The sequence below is a fragment of the Choloepus didactylus genome, chromosome 12 (assembly GCF_015220235.1).
Source record: "Choloepus didactylus isolate mChoDid1 chromosome 12, mChoDid1.pri, whole genome shotgun sequence".
NCBI classification, from domain to species: Eukaryota; Metazoa; Chordata; class Mammalia; order Pilosa; family Megalonychidae; genus Choloepus; species Choloepus didactylus.
Window position 1 is genome coordinate 26604508 of NC_051318.1, and position 22070 is coordinate 26626577.

General features: G+C 36.0%; 1 protein-coding gene and 1 long non-coding RNA gene across 3 annotated transcripts in view; one reads left to right on the forward strand and one right to left on the reverse strand.

Annotated features, from left to right (window-relative positions):
- LOC119507295 overlaps positions 1-22070 on the forward strand; it is a 175582-nt gene that overhangs the window by 129093 nt on the left and 24419 nt on the right. For both annotated transcript variants that reach the window (XR_005211190.1, XR_005211189.1), the window contains 2 exons: positions 6719-6867; positions 8844-8928. This is a non-coding gene — a long non-coding RNA (uncharacterized LOC119507295). The remainder of the gene's footprint in view (positions 1-6718; positions 6868-8843; positions 8929-22070) is intronic.
- The window catches only part of MYO16 (myosin XVI), a 580757-nt gene that overhangs the window by 93983 nt on the left and 464704 nt on the right, over positions 1-22070 (reverse strand). The window contains exons 28-29 of the mRNA XM_037800457.1: positions 18057-18159; positions 536-632 (exon numbers count right to left, since the gene is read on the reverse strand). Of these exons, the coding sequence (XP_037656385.1) occupies positions 536-632; positions 18057-18159 (200 nt within the window). The remainder of the gene's footprint in view (positions 1-535; positions 633-18056; positions 18160-22070) is intronic.

The following is a 22070-nucleotide window of genomic DNA, read 5'->3' on the forward strand; positions in this document are numbered from 1 at the left end:
ACTTCATAAACAAAAAAATATAAGTCAAGGATTTTTCTGAGGCATATGTAGCATTACATAAAATGTTGTTTGGGTAATTGTCTTGTTCTATTTCTCCAAACCCTTGTGTACCAGTGAAGCTGACTGGAACAGCACGGGAATTTGGCTCTATACCTCTATCTAAGAGCCAAGTGGGGAATGCTTCTCAAAAGGATTAAAAGGCATGGATATTTTCAAGGTAGGGGGAACATAAATAATAAGATATGTCTATTTCTTCTTTAAATTGTGATTTAGGTGAAAATTTGATATAAAATGTCTTAGAGAATGACTACCAAATAAAGCACGAGCAGTGACTGCAAACATTGGTTTAAAAACAGATAAATGGCAAACTAAGCCAAAATGAAGTCCCAATAAACTATCTGAATGTAGGGTCAGGAAGGAAGAGAGTGATCCATTATAATATAGATACCACCGACACTTAAACTTGGGAGTGTACTAAATGGTTTTGTATTTAACAACCCAAAAAAGTTCAGAAATGTTGGCGTGTAACTGTTACCTTTTTGGCAGGTTATAATTTTTCTCTGCAGCTGTAGGCACAAATCATTGAGCTGGTCAGCTTGCCAGTATTTTAGAAACACTTTATGGACTCCCATCTAAAATACAAACAGCAGGAAAACATTTAACAGCATGAAGATGCCAAAATAATGTTGGGGAAATAATCAGGCAAGAGATTTTTCCAGAAGAGGATTAGAAGGAAAAAGCTAACAAAATTAATTCCAGTACATCTTTCTTATTTCTCATCTTTATTATATATAATCAAAATCCCAATGGTTTTATTCTAATAAGTATGTTTGCTACATTTGTTGTGTGTATACATCACTACAATGTTTACAAATGTCTACACACTCCAGTTGTAGTGGTTGTACCCTGGCTTTGACTCTTAGAAGACAAAACCATTCCCGTCAATGAAGTCTTGCATTCTACAGCTACACCTCAATATTTCCTTTGTGATCTTTTTCTTTCCTCAACCCAAAGCAGGGTAATTAAGTCTATGAAGTGGAGAGAAAACAAAACAAGACATAATGCTGATAAATAAAATTGCTTCTTTTCAATTATTATGTACTATATAATTATTATTATGCACTGAATGTTTAAAGAACTGCAATGATAGAACTGCAGCACAAAATTAAGAAGTCTCAACAGAGGCATGTTGGAACAAAAAAGTCTTCCAGATGTTTATGTAAACACTAGCCACACAATGAGCTTACTTCTCCAGAATTTTTAAAATTCAAATTCATCATATTACCAAATCAGTTTCTAGGAAAAGCTCTAGTGGAATGCAAGCTAGTTCAAACATGCTACTCTTAATGAAGATAGCTGCCAAAGAAAATTATTGAAAACACATAACAATAAGCCACATCCATATTTTTGAAAGTAATTTTCTTGTGTGTTGTGTTTGTTTTTTTAAGAATTCACAGAACTGTGATAAGTGTGAGGAATGCCCTTCACCAGAGTATGTGCTCCCAGAAGGGGAAGCAGACATATACAATTATAGAAGAGCCTTCTAAATCCTAACATGAAGCACTGAGGGAGCTCTGAGGTGATATTCTGTTAGATAAAGGAAAAATTCTGCTTGGGTAAATCTTGTGATATCATATTCTTAGCACTTGAGACAAACACACCATTAAAATGAATAGAAGACTAACAAGTGTGCTCCCAACCATAAGCTGTGGACATTAAAATGATAACACCCGTAGCCCATGTCATATATCACACTGACACCGGAAGCTTGCAAGTATTACACACCATTAGGTACTGGAATGGCTTATAGGTCAGACATGTCTTGTCTTTCAGCATCTTGGCCAGGAAGGTTTTATGAACCCTTTCATTTGGAAACTAAGTTTCCTCCCAACATATTTTGCAACTTCCCTTTTTTTGTTGTTTTTTTTTTTTTAATCTAACTCATCCTTTAGCCATTGATCTGTTGTCTACATGGAAAACACAGTTTTGCTGAGACTGTGACCTGAATCTTGCATGATGGCAATCAGGCTGGTTATTTACACTAACAGGGCATGCTTTCAACTCCTGGCCTAGTTTAGAGACCTCTAGCTGATTCGATGTTTTTCTTTTTGTTTTCTTTTTGTTGGTCAAAATTTGAGGCAATCATATGGATGGGTGGCTATGGAAAGGTGTTACTTTTTTTTTTTTTTTTTTACTGTATTGCCATTCTTTCTCCCTAGTTATTTTCCATAATTCGTAGCCTTTTTTCCCCTCCCAACTGCTGACTTATTTTGGCAGTCAACAGGAAGAACAGTTGGTACTGTCTGTGAGCACTGCAGAACAAATCTGTGAGACAGGCATTGAAAAGGAGGGAGCATGTCATCTATCTGTTCATCACTAAATGTGGTATGTCATTCATTGTGGGAAACTAAATCCCAAAGGCAAAATTCATACAAATCTGGGTTCCTAAATAAAACTCAAAAATACTGATGGCCAGCAATACTACACAATGGACAGAATCAATAATGACCATTGGGAATCCAATATATAAAACAAGTACATTGGGAAAAAAACCTGTGGAATGGAAGTAGGACATGTTGATTCTAGTTCCATCCCCTTAATGAACAGAGACCCTGGGTAGGAAAGGAGCTGAACTGGATGACTAAGATCTCTTGTAGTGACATTTCTAACAACCAGTCCAAAATCCTAAGTTTGTCTGAGCATTGTGCTAGATTTGGTGACTACAAAGGAGATCCCTCTCTTCAAGGAGTTCATAGGTTAGTGGGGAAGGTAGGCCATGAAAAAATTATTGAAATAATACATGACCAGTGTAACAATAGAGCTATATTAAAGGAATATAGCAGTGGAGAGGAGGGCATAATCAAGAAAGTCTGATGGGGTCAGATAATATAAGAAGAAGCATGTTATCTTAGCCACTTAGGCTTGAAGGATAAACAGGACTTTTTTAGGTAGTCTAGAAATAGTGGGAGAAGATGAAATTGAGACAGAGACACCAGCACGTGAAAGGGGAGAATCAGAAAACAACAAAGCAACTGGGTAGCTGTGCAGAAAGTGATGGAGGATGAGGCTAAATGAGTGACTTGTGGCCACATCATGAAGGTATTCCAGTAAAAAAGTGGACATTTTCCTGCAAGTAATGGTGGTGCACTGGAAGATTTAAATCAGGTCAGGTCTAAGTTTTATAAAAATAATTTTGGAAATTTTATTTGAATTTTATAAAGTTCCTTCTGAGAACTGTCTGGATAATGGATTATTGAGCTGACTTTGGGAAATGGTTGGCAAGGCAGGGCAGTAAAATGGAATCAAAGGTTCAGTTTGGAAGATTCTGAAACTGCTGCTTGTCTGTAAGCCAACTCCTATTTATCTTTAAAGACTGAAATTAGATTTTTACCTGCATGATTAGATTTTCAACACCCACTTCTCCACTTCTAGTAGGGTTGTGATGCCTTTCATTTGTGTTCCCACAGAACTCTACGAGTGATTCTTTTCTTCTCTTGTTGCATTGCATATTTGCAATTATATACATTTACATATATTGAAGAAAATGGAAACATTGTTGAAGTTCATAAGTGATTGGGAGGTGGGGATGAATTCATTTTGAAAACTAAAGAACATGAGCAAGTGTGAAGTCCTGATATAAGATCAACCACAGCAACGATGATGATGTCTTCTAGGATGAAAATAAGGTATGATGGTAAAGATCCTGAAGACATTTAGCAAACTGGAAACAGGCCATAGAAGGCAGCTGGTGTTAGAATAAATGATGGAGGAAATAAAATAATATAGAGAAGTGAAGTGAAAATGGGCCATCAATGGTGTATGTATAAGGTTGGGGATTAAGGATTCAATTCATTCCTTCTCCCTAACTAAGACAAAGGACATGATAAAAAGAGTATTTTAACCTAATAATAATAATAATAATACTTAATAATAGAGTATGTTAAGGAGATACCCAGTTGCCAGTGCAAATATGGAGGCTAAAATAGAAGGGGAGTTCGGGGAAGAATCTAGACCCGGCTTCGTGGGATGGAGAACATCTTCTTGACCAAAAGGGGGATGAGAAATGAAATGGAACAAGTTTCAGTGGCTGACAGATTCCAAAAGGAGCCAAGAGGTCACTCTAGTGGGCACTCTCACACACACAATATAGATAACCCTTTTTTAGGTTCTAATGACTTGGAATAACTAGCAGTAAATACCTGAAACTATCAAATTGCAACCCAGGAGCCTTGAATCTTGAAGACAATTGTATAAAAATGCAGCTTATGAGGGGTGACAATGTGATTGGGAAAGCCATGTTGATCACAATCGTCTTTGTCCAGTGTATGGATGGATGAGTAGAAAAACTGGGGGGTAGAAAAAGGCACCCAGTATTCTTTTTTACTTTAATTGTTCTTTTTCACTTTAATTTTTATTCTTATTACTTTTGTGTGTGTGGTAATGAAAAGGTTCAAAAATTGATTTTGGTGATGGATGTACAACTGTATGATGGTACTGTGAACAACTGATTGTATGCTTTGTATGACTGCATGGTATGTGAATATATCTCAATAAAATCGAATTATTAAAAAAAAGATAGAAGGGGAGTAAATATGGAAGATGAAGTGGACTTTTCCCACAATATATTGGAGGTTTCACAGCACCCAATGATGGGTAATTGATAAATGGACTGAGGATTTCACAGAGCAGATCTGAATTTCATGGGTTGGGATAAAGGCAAGAAATGAATAGGGTGAGCAGGCAAGGCACAGGGTGTATAAGAGGGAAGGTGGAGTGGTAGTAGGCAGGCACATTTACTGGCCGGGGTTAGTAGAGTAGGTCCAGTGCCAAAGCTCCAGGTGAATTTTTGGTGTAGTTGTTCCCATGAAAATTCTCTAGAACTCTGTGCTTCTTCAGTGGGAAGAGGAGATGATAGGCTACTTTGAAGTCAGAAAAGCGACAATGCAATTATCCTGCTAAGATATGGCAAAAGACTGAAAATGTGGTTACCATTACTTTCAGATGATTTTTTTAAAAAAATTCTTCAATCAGCTATTTTGCATGTTTTACAGTTATCCAAAGGACCATTTTATTTTTTTACTACATAATTTATGGATTAGCAAAGTTTGGAGATGACCAGCCAAATTTTAAACATTTGTTTGACTTTGCTGTTCTTTTAGAGATGTCACTTATAGAGTAAATGTTTCTTTTATTATAAAATAATAAAATATTTTAGTAGTATTTCAGAGTTCTTCCTCGAAAGCCATTCCAAATATGCATTTTAGTCCTTGACAGTTCTCTGCTATCACTGATGTTAGGGATTAACGAGGGAAAATCAATCTAAGAATCTTTATCAGGAAAATCCAGACAGGATCATATGAATTCTGGATTTTCAGGGTTTTGCACTTTCAATTGACGTTGACGGGCAAAAAGTGTTGGCCATTTTTATTTTTTTCTATGGAATGAGTTCATGTAAAGTTACCCCGTAATCAGTGCCTAAGTACCACATATCAAATCCAATAAATTAAGATTCATCAGAATCAGACCAGGTTTTCAGACTACCTACTTTCTTGATTTTGTTAGTGTTCTCTAATCAAAGGATGCTTCTTCATACCCAGAGAAGAGAGGTTAAAATGCTCTCCTACTGAGCCCTCTCTGAGCTCCCTAAATGACAGAGTGTTCTTATCTGAGATTAAAATGTTAATGTCATTCTGACTCCTGTAAAAGTAAACCATCTGTGAATTACAGGCATCGCTATTTTTATTAGAAACCACTAGGGTTTCTTTCTTTCTTTCTTTTTTTGAAGTGACAGATTTTAAAAGATTAAACAAAATTGTCATTGATGACTTCCAAAGCTTCAATTACTGCTGCAGTTTTCAGGGATTTTTAAAAAACGGTGTAGGCTGTGGAAGTACAGACAAAGGCTGGAACGACATTTGTGAGGGAATGTAGGTGGCATGGACGCTGTGTTAGCAGAGAGATGTTAAGAGAACCTGGGAAACAGTTCTTTTTTGTTTTCTTTTTTTAAAGACGATTTGTCTGAGTGTTGTGTGTTTCTGGCAAGTGCCTCTGAAACAGGTCTTTATAAAGAAAAGTATAACGGTTAACCTTTGATATTTTATATGAAACCTTTTTCTCTGAATTAATGAAACTGAGAAAAATGGCCAATGTAAAAATATTACATATTGATACTACAGAAAAATTGTGGGAGCCCTCATTTTATGATATCTATGAATTCTTGTCAATTTGAAGAAGACACACATTTGTATCCTACGTGTTATTTAATTTAGTTCACTTATTTACTGTCACCAAATAATATAGTGAGTAATTGTTTCCCGTGTAGAAAGCTCAGGTCATGTGGCTCTGCTTTGAAAAAAAACAATATGCCAATTTTAATGACAAAGCTTTTTAGTATCTCATGGTGATAGCGAAAAATGACTAAAACTTATTTTGAAATGATACACAATTTCCCCAAGGAAATGTGCCCTCATGTTATCTATGATAGACTAGACTAATAGTATTCATCATTTAAAGAGTGGAGCAAAAGAGCAGAGTTGCCATAACCCATACAGTTTTATTTAGATCTTAGAAATCATCTAGCTGAACCTCTTTATTTTAGAGGAGAAGAAAGTAAGTTTTGGAGAAATTATATGCTATTCACATGGTCATCCAGAAGGTTAGTGCCAGAGATAAGATTAGCTGTTTTTGTTTATTTGTTTGTTTTGTTTTGTTTTTCCAGACTCCAGCCTGTGACTCTCATCAAGTAGACAGAAGAATGGGCAGATGTACCCATGAAACAATATGTTTACACATCTTCTGTGGAACTTTCTGCTTTCAACTTCCAACCTTGCACTATTGTTATAAGTGCATATACCTGTTCTGAAAAAGGTCAGCAATGATCGATTCAGTACTAAAACCAACTCTTGATGCTATAAACTTTCAAATTGTAATGTACACATTGATCAGCTAGGGGATCTTGTTAAAATGTAAATTCTGATTCAGTAGATCAGGAGAGGGGCCTGTAACTCAATATTTCTAACAAGTTCTCCACTGATGCCAGTGATGGGCTGTGGAGCACACTTTAAGCACCTAAGCTCTAGGTCACTTTCTCCTTCTTGAAGCTCTCTTTTTCCCTTAGATATTAGAAAATTAATGCATTCATTTTAATTAAATAATTCTTAAAATTTTTGAATTGGTTTAAAGTATCTGAAGTCATTCATTTTTATAAAAATGCATTTAAAATGATTCAAGAAACAAAGATGTTAAACTTGTCAGGTACCCAAATGTGAAAGCCCTGACTATTAAAACAATGTTCATTCATTTTTCCATATCTAAATTCCAGCCTTGACTTGTTGATTTTTCCTATTGTCTCTGGAATTGATCCCTTCTCCATATTTCCAGTGCCACAATAGCTCTGGTAATGACTTATTGGGGACTGAAATCTAGATCTTAGATCGCCCTCATCCTTTACCTGCTTTTTGACACACCCTGCATATTGTGTCCAAATTATTAGTCTTCTGAAAGAAACCTTTTTAAGCTAAACTACATACTCAAAAGCACTCAGATCCCTCCTTATTGTCTTTATCTCTGGAGAGTTAACACTTTTACTCCACTACAAGAGATGGTATTTACTACTATTTTTACTTTCTTAGGGCAGAAAACCAATTTGAGACTTCCGGATATACTGTCAAGTGCCTACAGCATTCCTATACACAGTTCTTATTGAATATTAATATTGTGGTCAGTGTAATGGCAGATATTATTCCTGTACATCTATGTCTATAATGATTGGAATGTCTTTATTAATAATTATCATAGGTCATATTTTAATGAGAAATGTTTTATTGTGAATGCTAGGTGTTTGTTTTCACTGCAAAGAAAATAACTTTATTTTTGTTATTCTGATAAGAAATTAATATTAACATTTTTAATCTCCTTTGCTTAAAAACATTAGCATTATTCTAATAAATACTTACAGACAGGATATGTAATATCATAGTTACATTAAAATAGTCATCATCTTTCACTATAATATTAACACACGGGAAAAATGTCCTGGTAGCTCTTAAAGTGCCCTACTGATGTAAATCTGTTCCCCGTTCTTTAAATAGCATTATTGACAATGACAGGAACAGCATAATCTTTCTTTTATGTGCTCTGATATCTGCTTAGTTGTTCCCTCAGCCTTGTTTTCCTCCATGCTGATCTGAGAACATCACTGTGCTCCTTTAAAGCACTGCTCCTGTCTACTTTGACCATGCAAAGCAGTTTCTGTACCTTTTCATGCTCTCTCTTCCAGACAAACCTGCCACAAGCAAACCAGAATTTCCACATGTGCTCTATGAACAGTCCTTCACTTATCACTTTTTCCTGGTTCCACATCATTTTCACATAGCACTTTAATGCAGTATATCTTGTTTTTTTCCCGATTTTCTTTGTCTCACATTTATTCGTCTATCCATCCATCCTATTGTCTACCTGTCCTGTCCATCCTTTCATTTATCATTTATTCATTCATCAGTCAAACATTTGCCAAGGGCCTTTCTTGCGCCAGAGGAGCACAACAATGAACAGAATATGGTCTATCCCTTCAAGAAGCTCAGGAAAGAAACCATTTGACTAAACTTCATCCTCTTCCATTCGGATTCATCCATTTTCCCCCATTTGCTCAGTAAGTTTCCGAGGGATGACTATTATTTCTACCGTGTGTATATTTTACTATTAATATTTCAACCTTGTACATTTTTATGGTAGCTTTGAAAAACTAAGTAGAAATATTCTAATGTTCAGCCTGTCTCTGAATGTACGTTTAAACATCCTCAAAAGATACAGCTATACTAAAATATAAGTTCTCTTTCTTATAGACTGTTCTTGAAGTTTAACTTCAACACAGAAAAGATAATTACAGCCACGCACATCAAGTACTGTATCTGCTGGTATTTGAAGATGGTAGGTTGGCTTGAATTACATATAATTATAGGCTAAGAAAAATTAGTTACTCTTATTTAGAATACTATGACCTGCATAGCAGGCAGCAATGAATAAAACTACTATTTTAAGAATATTAATGAATTACTCACTATATGATCCTATATATTATTTCATTATGGAAATCATGCTATGTGATCAAGAGCATTTAAAAAATGTTCCTTCCCCAAAGTGATGACATTGCAATTAGCAAACCTAAACAAGGCTGATTAGTTTCCAAATCACAGAGAAAAGTACATTGGATAAATTAATGTATTGATTTAATATATTAATCTAAATATATCAATTTAATAAATTAATTTACAAAATGGCCTAAATAATGGCAATAATAATTACCTGCTCCCATGGAATATATATGCTATAAATGATCAATAGCAGCATAAATATATTCACAGCCCATTGCACTAACAGGGTCAGGTACAGGCACAAGTGCAGAAAGCCCTTCTACCACCAGCATCTGACAAGTAACCGGCATTTATGTATTTTGATGTTGGATTTACTTCTAAAAATATTAATACTCATGGCACTGTATCCTGGGCATCTGATCTTATATTGCTCATCCTTAAGAGTATTTTTAGATTTTCAAAAAAACTTGCATAGCTTTCCTAATTTTTCAAATACTTGTATGTGGTCTGTTCATGTTTGCTTTGGGACTCATCTATATTTATTTTTGTGAGCTAGCTTGTGCTTTCAACCCTTAAAGGGACAGATCTTTTCCACCCTCAATTCTTTCACATGTAGTTTGTACAGCAAATTCATATTTGTTAATAAGAGCTTGAGCATATTCCTCACAAATTAATATTTTGCTTACAAAAGAGATTCCATTCTTCAAATCAATAAAATTTATTGATTTTATTTGATTTTATTTATTGAGAACCCTGTGAGGTTCTCTTTCATTCTGCCACTTCCTCAGCTACCATCTTTGTCATATCCACCACTGCTTTGTCATGTATGGGATATTACATGAGTTTGCTAACTGGTTTTCCAGCTCAGTTCTTGCTCTTCAACAATGTTCTCTTTACTTAAGAGCCAGAATCATTTTTAAAAAACTTTTTCTTTTAGTCACATATATACAACTCAGAGTAATTTTTTAAAACCTAATTCTGATCCTGTTGCTGCCCTCTTTAAAGCATAACAATATCTTCATATTGAATTTAAAGTGGCACACTGTACCGCAGCTCCCACAAGAGCCCTCCTGGCCTGACCTCTGCTGACCTCTAGCATGCTTCTCAGCGTGGCGACACTGCTCCTAAGGGGGAAAAGTGGTTCTTCAGGGACTAAAGTACCTTAGCTGTTACAAGGATTTGTAGCATATAACAGGTGCTCCATAGATGTTTGTTGAATGGATAAATAAACCTGGAATCGGGGAAATCAGATTGATTCATACGAGATGGAATTAGATGAGGAGCAGGCAGTCACCATTTTTTAGCAGCTGCATGAGCCAGATATTGCCAAACTGGGTTGATCTTTGAAGGACCACATGATACTGCAATAGCTAAGATTTTTTTACTCCCCCTAATATTAAATTCCTTAGCATTAAATTTGTCTCATTAATTTTTCTCCTTAGTAGGGTGGTAATGAAAAAAGGTTGAGAAACACTGCTCTGCAGCATCATTTCCTCCCATTCTCCACCTGGTTAAGAGTGCCCAGACCATGCTGCTCTGCCATCCTGTCAGTTCTGTCAGGCTGCTCTCTACCCAGGGACTTGGCACGCACTGTTCTTTCTCCATAGATCCCTCTTTTTTGCCCCATCGTATGACTGGTTCCTTCTCGCCTTTCCGATCTCAGCTTAAGTGGGGCTTGCAGATACCCTTCATGACCACTGGCCTATGTAAATGTGTGCTCCCCTTTATTTGCTATCAAGAGCCCTTGGTGGTTCTCTCACAGCAAGGATTCCAATCTGTAATCACTTATTAGCTTATTCCTGTTATTGCTTCTCTCCCTTTCTAGAGTGTAAGCCCTGTGCAAAAAGTAACATGTAATGCTTTGTTACTACTGCATCACAAATGTCTTGCATAACTCCAGGAACATAAAAGGTGCTTAATAAACACTTGTTGAGTCAATCAATAAATAAACTGGAGTTAGGGGAAATGAGATTGATTTGTAAGAGATGAAAGTTGGATTAGGGATAGGGATTGCAACTATTTATCATGCAGCTGAGTGGAAAACTGAAATTACATTAGAGGCATATATATCAGCGAGAAGCGATATATATATATCAGCAAGACTTGATATGAGGATACCTTCATTTCCAAAGGGAAAATGTGATAATAATAATAATAAGTGGGAGAGTTGTTCATTTGTTCATTTATTCATTCAACAAATATTGGTTGAGTATCTACTATGTGCCAGATTTGGTGGGGTATACAAAGGTTATGCACACACACAATGTATATATAAATATACACACATATATTTGTGAAAAATATCAGAGAAAATAAGAGACACAATGGCAGTCCTCTTGAATCTCAGAGAAAAAATGGGAAAAGAGACACTAACCAAGGAGATAGGTAATGTTACTTTTATAAACTCCACATATTAACAGTTGTTATGTCTAGGTAGCTCAATTATGGGTAGTTTTTAAAAGTTTTCTTTTTTTATTGTCTCTATTTTCCAAAGATTTTGTCAAGGATACATATTACTTTTATAACAAAAATATGTTAATATGTATGTGTGTATGATTTTTTTTTGTTTAGTACAAGAGTGAAAAGGGACAAATATATGCATGTGTGTATATGGTTAGAATGCTAGAAGGCACATAGTGTCAACAGACTCTCTTAGATTCCTAATGTTTATTATTTTCAACATTAATAATTACAGAGAAAGAGAAAGAACAATTTTATAGGCTATTTTCTAGCTTGTACTTACAGTTGATTTATGAAGTGCTCTTTGAGTAATAAAACAAAGGTTATTAACCATTAATTTATTGTATTAATAAGAGCCAAGGGCTCTAATACAATTGTCTTGTCTTAGAAAATTTAAAAAAAAAGGGGAGAGGTGGACTGCTTAAAATTTTAACAGTTTCTTGTGCTCACTTTTACTATCTTTTCTCTTCTGTACTATTTTAGATTAATGAAATAATAAATCCTTCATTCTAGTGATTTTATATAATGCTACAGTAAAATGTTAATCTTGGCATTCTCAGCACTGTAAGAGAGACTCCTTCAAAGACTGTATATCTTACAAAGACATAATGAAATCTAGTCCATTCCTTGAAAATCACATTAGAAGATGATAAAAAAAATCATGATTGGAATATAGTTTTTTTTTCTTTTGTCAATGAATTAACACAAATAGGAGAAGTCTATTTGATTATAATTTGGGGTTTGTCTTTTGAGAGTGCCCTGTATTATTTCATCCAGTGGTCTCTTTCCCTGTCCCTCTCTGTTTCACCCTGTCTCTGTCAGTCTGTCTGTCTGTCTCTCTCTCTCTCTCTCTTTCTCTCTCTCTCACACACACACAACAGTATCATGTGAGCCACTGATTGGAATGAAAGTCCTAATTTCTTTTCTTGTTTCCTGTCTGTATAATTTTGGATAAGTTGCCGGAAGTTTTCCCATGTCTGGCAACTCATCCGAAAAATGCTAGATGATATATAAAGTATCTCTAAGATTATAGTCTAAATTTCTCCCTCTGCAGTTTCCAGTCACAGACATCATGAACACTTGTTCCAAAGGAGCCACACAGGACACACTTCTTTGCTTGTTTACACAGCTCCCCCCACCACAAAATTCCATAAATCTCTATATGAAATGTCAATTAAACTGATAACTTTGAAATGGGGGCAAGACCGTTTCCAAATCACGACTTTTTGCCTCGCCCTCTGAGTTTCTGTGTTCTAAAGCAGCGCCCTGGCATCCCAAGAATCGATTCTCTGACAGATTTGTTTCTCCATTAGTCATCCCTCCAGATGGCTTTAAAATGAATATAGCATTCAAATAACTACACAGTAGAAATCATCCTATAGCCAGTTGATTCATATAAAATGTGTGAAAATCAGATTATATCACTTATTTTTCCACTTAGAATTAGTTTCAAAGATTTTCATTTTACATAAATGACATAACATGCAAAACAAGTGTGTTCAACATGGGCCTAAATGTCTGCCCATCATTTTTCTATGGCTCGGAGTAATCAGGGCAGGAAGTTTTTGATTAAAAGTATGCAATGCTGGTGGGATTATTTTTAAAGTTACTTTAAAATAAAGCTGTATTGAAATGTATATATTTAGATAAATAAAATATCTGGATAATTTTTAAATACTGAGTAGGAGATGGTTACAAACTAGTGGCTTGAATTAAATTAATCAGCACTTTTCAAATTATGACCTAAATTATTTTGAGTTTTTCCCACAAATCAAGAAAGCCATGGATTCTTTGTATCATAAAGGAAAAACATATCTGGTAAGACAGAAAACAGCATTGGAAGTTAGTAGTGCAGGGTTTTACTCAATTCATTTCAAGAAACTTTCATTTGTTTTTGAACAAGTTACTCAAATTGTGCCTTGCAAATAAGGACCGAGCCCTGACTTGTCCACAGTATTTTTGAAACATAGTTGTTTCACTGTAAGCACTTATGGACAAGAAACTACCAGTAGGCAGGATTCACTTCCAGATAGCACATCTGAGATTTTTCTTCACTTTTCTTTAAAATAAAACCACATCAAGTAAAAGCAGCGATTTTAAGTATGTATGGGAATAGTAACATAAGTGAGGTTCCCAAAACCTGTGGTTAATCAGTTCAAATTTGTGTGAAACAGAGCTGAAGATTACTTAGAGAAGTAAGAGCTAGTGATGTAAAATACACAATGGGTTAATCATGAATTTGAAAGCAAAACTGCTTTGGAGCAACACACAGTCTGTGATTTAGAGTCTTAATTCATTTGACACTGTACGACATTCTATTCTTTACATTTAAACAGTGGTTACATATTTTAAAATCATTTTTGAGTACAGAGCTCATGCATGAATATAGTCATCTTATAAACATTGATAAAGCCTGAAATTCCATTTGATGTTCATCTCATAAAAAAAAAAAATCCCAAGATATTACGACTGTTAGGTTTCTGTTGTAAATTATTGTGGGTTTTAAAAATTACCATGTGTCTGTGTACCCACAGAAAGAATATAGCATTGTTTGGTGGTTTCTCATTTACAAAACCCTCATTTATTGGGTCAGCATATATGCACAGAATATCTCCCATGTGACATTGTCTGTCCTCTGATGGAGACAGTGGAAAACTCAGCTGACACAAACCCAATAGAGCTTGCATGCTAGTGGAGGAGAGACAGACAATAAACAACAATATAGAGATGTTCAATCTAAAATATAAGAGAAGGTGATAGGTACTATGGAGAAGAAATAAGCAGAGAAGAGGGAGAGAGTGCTCCAGGAAGGTGGGGGGGGGGGGCTCCAGATATTTTAAAACGGTAGACAGGGAAGGGCTCGCTGAGAATGTGGCCTGTGAGCAAAGACTGGTAAGCTTCAGATAGCTGGATCTACGAAAAGAATTTAATAATAAAACTGTTTTTCAAACGGCCTTTGCTGAAGTAGTGAATACAAAAAGGATATTAAATTTTTTGACTCTCATCCCAACCCACAGCACTTAAATCTTCTTTCTGTTCCTTTAATTCCCCTGGAGGGCCTAACATAGTTACCAGTCTCTAGATTTCAGCTCTTGGGACTAGAAGTGAGTGAGGATAGTAAGTTAATAATTATTGTATAGAGTCAAACACCTCCTGAGAATCTTCATGTGATTCTAGTTCTTTACCTTCTGTCTTCTCCTCCTTCTTTTCTTTCTTCTCCTTTCCTCCTTGTCCCTTCCCTCCCTCCCTCTACTCCTTCCATCCTTCCTTTCTTGACACAGTAGAAAGTAGAGTCTAAAGACACCATGCTATTTAAGGGCCAGTTGGCTAACAGTTTGGCTAGGAAAGAATCTGATCAGAATTGGTTTCAACAGAAAGCAGACAGCTTGTTTTCCCTTCATCTACCAGGTGAATTATAAACATGAAGAATGCACTAACTTCAAGGAGAAATTTTCTAAGACTAATAAAGCAATATGTAAGTTCCTTTGATCAGAGCTAGTACTGTGGTGCATAATCTGTCCCTTTCAAGATCTATAATCTGAATAAAAGGACTTAGGTAGCTATAGTAAAAGATATAGATCAAGTTAAATGCAGTGGAAAGAAAACTGTAAAGGAAGAACTAGATGTTAGTCTCAGCATAGTGGCCTTCCCAACTGAAACTAAATATTAACTGCACCTAATATTGCGATCAGTACACTGATCTCTAAGACAAGGGGCTCTCTCTGAGACTCAATTTCCTCATATCTCAAATGAGTTCATTAATATTCACCCTGTCTACTTTCCTTTTTCTGCACTGAGTTGTTATTAGATTCAAATAAAATGAAGTAAAAAGCTCTGCGTGGTTTTAACACACTGTGTATATGAGAGGAATTGTTATTTGTTAAATATTAAAAAGTTCTAGTGCCTCACATACTGACCTCAAACCCATGACTGCATAAAGAATAAATTGCATGCATGGATCGGTACTAAACATGACAGCAATGGAGATGAGATGGAAAAGAGTAACTACTAAATTCAGGTGAAACATTTGGGCCAAAGGATGAAAATTGGCTGCTTAATCAAAACATGCACCGTAATGCTTAGCAATTTGGGAATAATGCTACAGATATACTAACCACCCATTACACACTTTACCGTTGCTTCAGTAAAACAGCTCCTTATTTAATCATCTTGCTGATTAACAACCCAGAATAGAGTTAATAAAAGCTCTACAAGGAACTATCAACACATTTCAAATAAATGCTTTGCTTTTGAAACTGAGGAGTTTGATTTTCCAGGTCAGGAATAAATGATTTCAAAAAAACTCATTTGTTGCCTGACTAGCATAAAAGTGAAAGGTGAATAAGCTTTGTTTCTGTGAAGTCAATTATTTGTCTTGGAGCACAAGGCATAAGAAAGCTGAAGAAAAGCAGTCTTTCCTAACTAGACAACATTGAACAAATAAGCAAATATGCACAGTGAAATGGATTTCTTTTAATTTACCATGTTTTCAACCACCTTTTGAGGAATTAAAAAGTGAGGGGGAAAACTGGCTAGTGCAATGAAATAGAAGGACTTTCCCACGTTTTATTTTGATGCATCTTTTCAAAGTCCCAATGTATGTTTCAGTATAAGGCCATCTTTGGCTGTAATTTCAGGTCTCCTTGTCACAGGCAGAGGGAATGATGGCTGCCAGAGGGCACAAGTCATCTCCTAGCCTCCCACATTTGATCCCCAGGCTTTACAGCAATGTGCTGAAGTGACTGAGAGCTGGTCTGGTTTCATAACTACTGCCAGCCCTTTTCTTACTGGAAGAGTTATTCCAGTTTTCCCTTACTTTCTTCTACAACTCAAGCTTCTTTCACAACATTTATAATAATAATAACAATAATAATAATAAAACAACTTTTTCTTTGGGCACTCCTTAAAGGAAAAAAATACAAGAAAATATGAGTGTTATATTATTCATGAACCACTCGATCCAGTTATTTAAAAATTTCAGCAATGATTCAGTTCAGTTAACTTCAGTTACTTATAAGCTTGTTAAAGAATTCTATGTGTGAAGCCCACATCTTATGTCACTGACCCTAGCTTGTTAGCTGACATTATTCTCTGTTAGTAATTCCTCCTTTCTCCTTCTTTTTTTAATCCAATCTTTTGGCATTGATGTGCATCCATGACAACTACAGACTGTGTAAGCTTCCTCCTTCAGACTGTTATTTAAAGTTCAACTTCCATTATTAGTTAAAAAAAAATGAAAGAAAAGGAAAAAAGATAATGAAGAAAGAGATTGGGTGGCACAGACAATTAAATCATTACTCATCAATGCCAAAGATTCTTGGTTCTTTGTTCTTTGTCATAGACAGATGAGTGTGCTCCTGTCAACCCAGTTTTTTTTTTTTCTACCTGTTTTACCTATCTTGGACCACCTTCAGACATATCCAGCAATTCTGAGACATCTGTTCAAGTCGTTTCTAAAGTAAAGTCCTCATTTTGGGCCTCATTAATTAGTGTACATTTTCACTTCTAGATGCTCCCCCAATCTTTTATTTAAAATAAGATTTACTTACGTCTTTCATCCCTTTAATTGCTATGGGATGCCCAAACTATTAACTCTTGTGTTGTTCACTACCTTTGCACTTTCAGTTATGTTTGTTAGCTACAAGTTTCAAAGTATTTCCTGGTGTCAAAGACATCATTCTGTTTCCCATTATTGCTCTAACATTAATTTCTCAAGTCTCTTAAATTCCATTTTTTCCTCTCCCTAGTACTAGTGAAAGATGGCATTTTGATGCTGTTTAAGGGATTAAACATATCCAAACGTGTCACCTACTGTGATTGATGAGCATTTCCCATGTTATTTTTGTTTCATGCTATTTTCTGCCTTTGGAAGGCTGGCTATGTTTCCAGTGGGTCCTTGGGCTGCACCATCAGAAAATAACACAGAACATAATTAAACATTCCAGTTTTGACACTTCCAGCCTCAAATGAGATTCAAAGGACAGTGACAGTCTCAGTATATTAGGTAGGTGAGAAGCAAGGCACCGAGAAACAGAAAAAAAGGTGCCTATGCAAAACTTGAATTAGCCTGGCAAGTCCAGGTCTAAGGAGCACTTATGAGATAAAAGCTTTGAGATTAAAAAAAGAAAAAAAAAAAAAAAAAATTAACCCTAGTTCCTCGTTTTTGGCTTCTCTGACTTCTGCTAACTTTTGGGTACTTTAAAAAAGCTTTAGTAACCAAGTCTAAATCGGAGACACAGGCAAACTTAATGAAGCTCCACAAACTGCTCATGGCTGCTGCAAATCAGAGCCTCTTGCTTTCCCTTCATGTGTTTTCTGCATGCTGCTAAAATCAGTACATAATAAAGACTGATGCATTTCCAGGGAATACACTTAATGGTTTGCTTTGCTAAACACATCAAAAGAATCTGTTTGTGCCAGTAAGACCTGGTGGCTCCCCATAATGACTCAGCTCACTTATTTAAAATCCTAAAGTGGTATTTTAGTAGCTTGTCGGTCACCAACCTGCCAGCCTTGTAATTTACACTGCTGAAGAACAAGTCGACATTTTTCCTCAGCAGACAGTTTCTTCTTCTTGCCCAGTGATGTATCAGCCAACGGCTTATACCTGTGAAAAGCAACGAGGACATGAAAGCAATGACTGAATTTGTCAAGCAAATGATTATGTTTAAGAGCGTTGTCTTTTTACAGTGTTTCTCAAAAATTCCCCCTTCTTCTTTTATCCCGAGAATCCCCAGATAGCCCATCCATTTTGTACTTAACAGATGACTGTGAATAATCTTTATCTTTTAAATGAAAAATTGTTTTAAAAATGAATCAACTATATTTTTCAATACTTAATATGTATCTAACACTATTATGGAGTGTTACAAATAATTTTAAATAGAAAATATGAAGAGAAGAAAAAATTTCATTTAGTTGTTATTTAAATATTTGATATGCTCTTAAAAATATACAACTTTTAAGAAATTCAAGCATTATTTACTAGCATCTCAGAGTGAATCCAGATGTAGTTAGAGTCCATACTGAGGAAACATAAAAAGATCCAGCGGTTTTATTTATGTGAGAAGAAGAAGTAGCTTCGTCCTCATATATTAAGTAATGAGCACTTTAAATGTTCTAGAAGGAAATTTTTATTTTGGAAAGTTCCTCTGAGTAATTAACTGCCATTCCTCAGTGGATATTCATGTCAATATGACCATTTACTATATATTTTTAAAAATTAGTTACAGAATTTCATCACCCAATTAAAAAATCTTTGTAAAATTTTCCTTTGCCCTTATGGGTACTGTGCTAGTCTGAATCTATTATGTCCCCCAAAACATGATTATTATTGATGCAATCTTGTGTGGGCAGATGTATTCAGTGTTGATTAGATTGGAATCCTTTGATTGAGTGTTTCTATGGAGATGTGACTCAATCAACTGTAAGTGAAACATTTGATTGGATAATTTCCATGGAGGTGTTACCCTGCCCATTTGGGGTGGGTGTTGATTGTATCACTGGAGTACTTTAAAAAGAGCCACACAGGCCCAGACTCTTGCTACAGCCAAGAGGGACACTTTGAAGACTGCCCATGAGCAGAGAGAGTAGCTGCAGCTGAGAGACAGTTTGAAGATGTCTGTTGAAAGCAGACTTTTGCTCTGGAGAAGCCAGGAGAGGCTAAATGCTGCAAGAGCAATGAAGAGTGACATTTCTGAGGAACTGCAACCTAGAGAGGAACATCCTAGGAGAAAGCCATTTTGAAACTAGAACTCTGGAGCAGACGCCAGCCATGTGCCTTCCCAGCTAACAGAGGTTTTCCAGACGCCATTGGCCATCCTCCAGTGAAGGTACCTGATTGTTGATGTGTTACCTTGGACATTTTATGGCCTTAAGGCTGTAACTGTGTAACCAAATAAATCCCCTTTATAAAAGCCAATCCATTTCTGGTGTTTTGCATCCCAGCAGCATTAGCAAACTAGAGCAGGTATTTCAGCTAACAAATAAGTAACACTGTATTTGAAAAGAAGAAGAAGAAGGGTGGGGAGAGAGAAAGAGAGAAGAATGGAAAAGAAAAGAAAGAAAAGAGAAATAGTGCAGGAGTTTCTGTAGCTGTATCCTGTTGCATTACCTGTTGACCACACTCATGTTGGGCAAGCTCAAAGCCAAAACTTTAGGAAGAACACATAAGTGTTCTGCTGTTTCTTATAGAATACCTTAGCATTTCATCTAGCGACTACTGTGGCAAATTTGGCATCTTCTTAAAATGAGTTATTTCCGTTTTCTTGGGGCAACCAAGGAAGTGTATTGCTTATTTCCCTTCTTAAATTCTTAGCATTCTTGCTGACAAAAATCAGTACATTATTTTTTCCTGGAGTGAAAATTGTCATAAGCTTTCTAATCACGAGTCAGCCAAAATAAATACAACAACATCAGCAACAACTCTTCCTTCTCACATATAGATTTTTGCTCATGTATAAAAACTCAAGGTACAGATGGGTACAAAAATAGCAAAATAGAAAGTAACAGAGACTGAACACTGAAATCTTAATGACAGAGGCAAGGATAGGAGGAATCAGCTCATTATTTTAATCACATCAAAGGGACTGAAGTGATTTGTGGATGACTGAAGCCTCCAGTGATTTTTAAATCTTTTGATAGGAGGCAAGAGTATGATTCCTTGCACACCAGGCACTAAAGATGGCCACTTTGTGGTTGCTGCAGAGAAGAAAAGGGACTCTTCACAACAAAGTGGGTATATAGGAGTATGTGTGTGTGTCAGCAACTGGGAGTGAACTATGCAAAGAACACTCCAGAGATTCTGGGCCTCCCTTACTAAAGATGCTGGCATGTGATACTGCTGCATCTTATAAGAAAAAACATGGATGTTTTGTAATGGTTGAGCCATTGAAAGATGACAAGTAATATTATTGTTCAATGTGTTATAATAGAAAAGGAACTGTACTGGCGATCTGAAAATAGCTTCAGGTTCCAGCTGGTTACTAATTTGCTCTGAGGCTTTTGGCAAGTCACTTGGCAAGCAATCCTCTCCCCTCTCTTAGTACTGAATATGTATGCTTCTCAGGGTACTTTACAAATTCTATTTTGTATTATAAACGTCGGTTTAATTCCTATCTATCCTCATAGTGTATGAGCTTCCCCAGGACAAGGGGTCATGTTTGTACATTTATGGTGTCTATTAGAATGTCTTTACATGTAGCATGTACAAACAAATGATGGGAGGCCAACAAATCAGGCTAGGAGGGTGTGGTGGCAGGAAAGTGACACTTCTTGAGCACTGAATGAGTGCACTGTGCTTCACACATGTCACTACACATACTATGCACAGATGTAGGAGACCTAGATGATTATCCTTTTTTGATAGTGAGAAAGCTGATGTTCAAAGAAATTAAGTCACTTTCCCAAGTTCACATGCAGAACTGGAATTTGAACCCTGGTCAATCTAGCTCTAGAGTCTCTCTCTTTCCATCACCAGAAGTCATTGTAATAGTCTTGGAGAGAATTAACAAATTCCTGAGCCCAAATGATTCCAGAGGGGAAGAGACTGACCATGAAAGACTATCAAGAGGTAAAAATCATCAGTAATCATCAAGATATTAGACATGTTGAGATAAGAAACATTGGTGCTCTGGCCTTTGGGTAGTTGGGGTCTCTTCTTAAACAGTAAGTAGAATTCATAATATAATATACACTCATTCATGACTTTGGGAAAATCAACATGTTTCTACCATTAGAGTTACACCATGGAATGAAATCATTCAAATATCTTTTTATTCTCCCCTGTAACTGTCTCATTCTGTAACTTTGTTAATTCTAACCAAGAATTTAATTAATGTAATCCAAGTATATGAATACAGTGTTAACAAGACAGAACTAAAATCTTTCACTTGGTGCCTTTTAACTCATTTTTTATTGTTCTTTTGACACCTGCAATGGTATAATTCTGACATTTCAACCAAGAAGACACAAATGACATCTTAGACAGGGTGAGATGCTCTATTTTAGTGCAGTTAAAAGAAAACTTGTCTTTTGAAATGCAAATGTCATATATAGGTGGTATCACTGGTATAGAATAGTATGATTACATTATATTCCTGCTCTAAAATATGTTCTGGCAATAACTTTGATATGAAAATAAATAGTAATAACAGGCCTGGAGGTGGAAATGGGTCCTGAGCACAGCTGTGACTGGTGATGGGATTTGTCAGTTCTCATACCGCACCCACCCACCCCCCACCGCCCCCAGACTCTGTTGTCCAAGCCTAGGCCCATCATGAACCACTGAGGATCCCTATATTCAGGCTTAAACCTGCCCTGCAAATAACATAAGCTAACTGATGATAAGAAGTAAACATTAGATTTTCCAGCTAATCTACTCTCCTTGTCTCATCCTGGTTTGGGATGAGGTGAATGAATGGGATTTCATTCCATGCCCTAAAACAGGGTTCTGTGTCTCATTAATTCAAGGTCATTCAATCAGACAACCAATGTTTACTGAGCACAGCATATATGCTG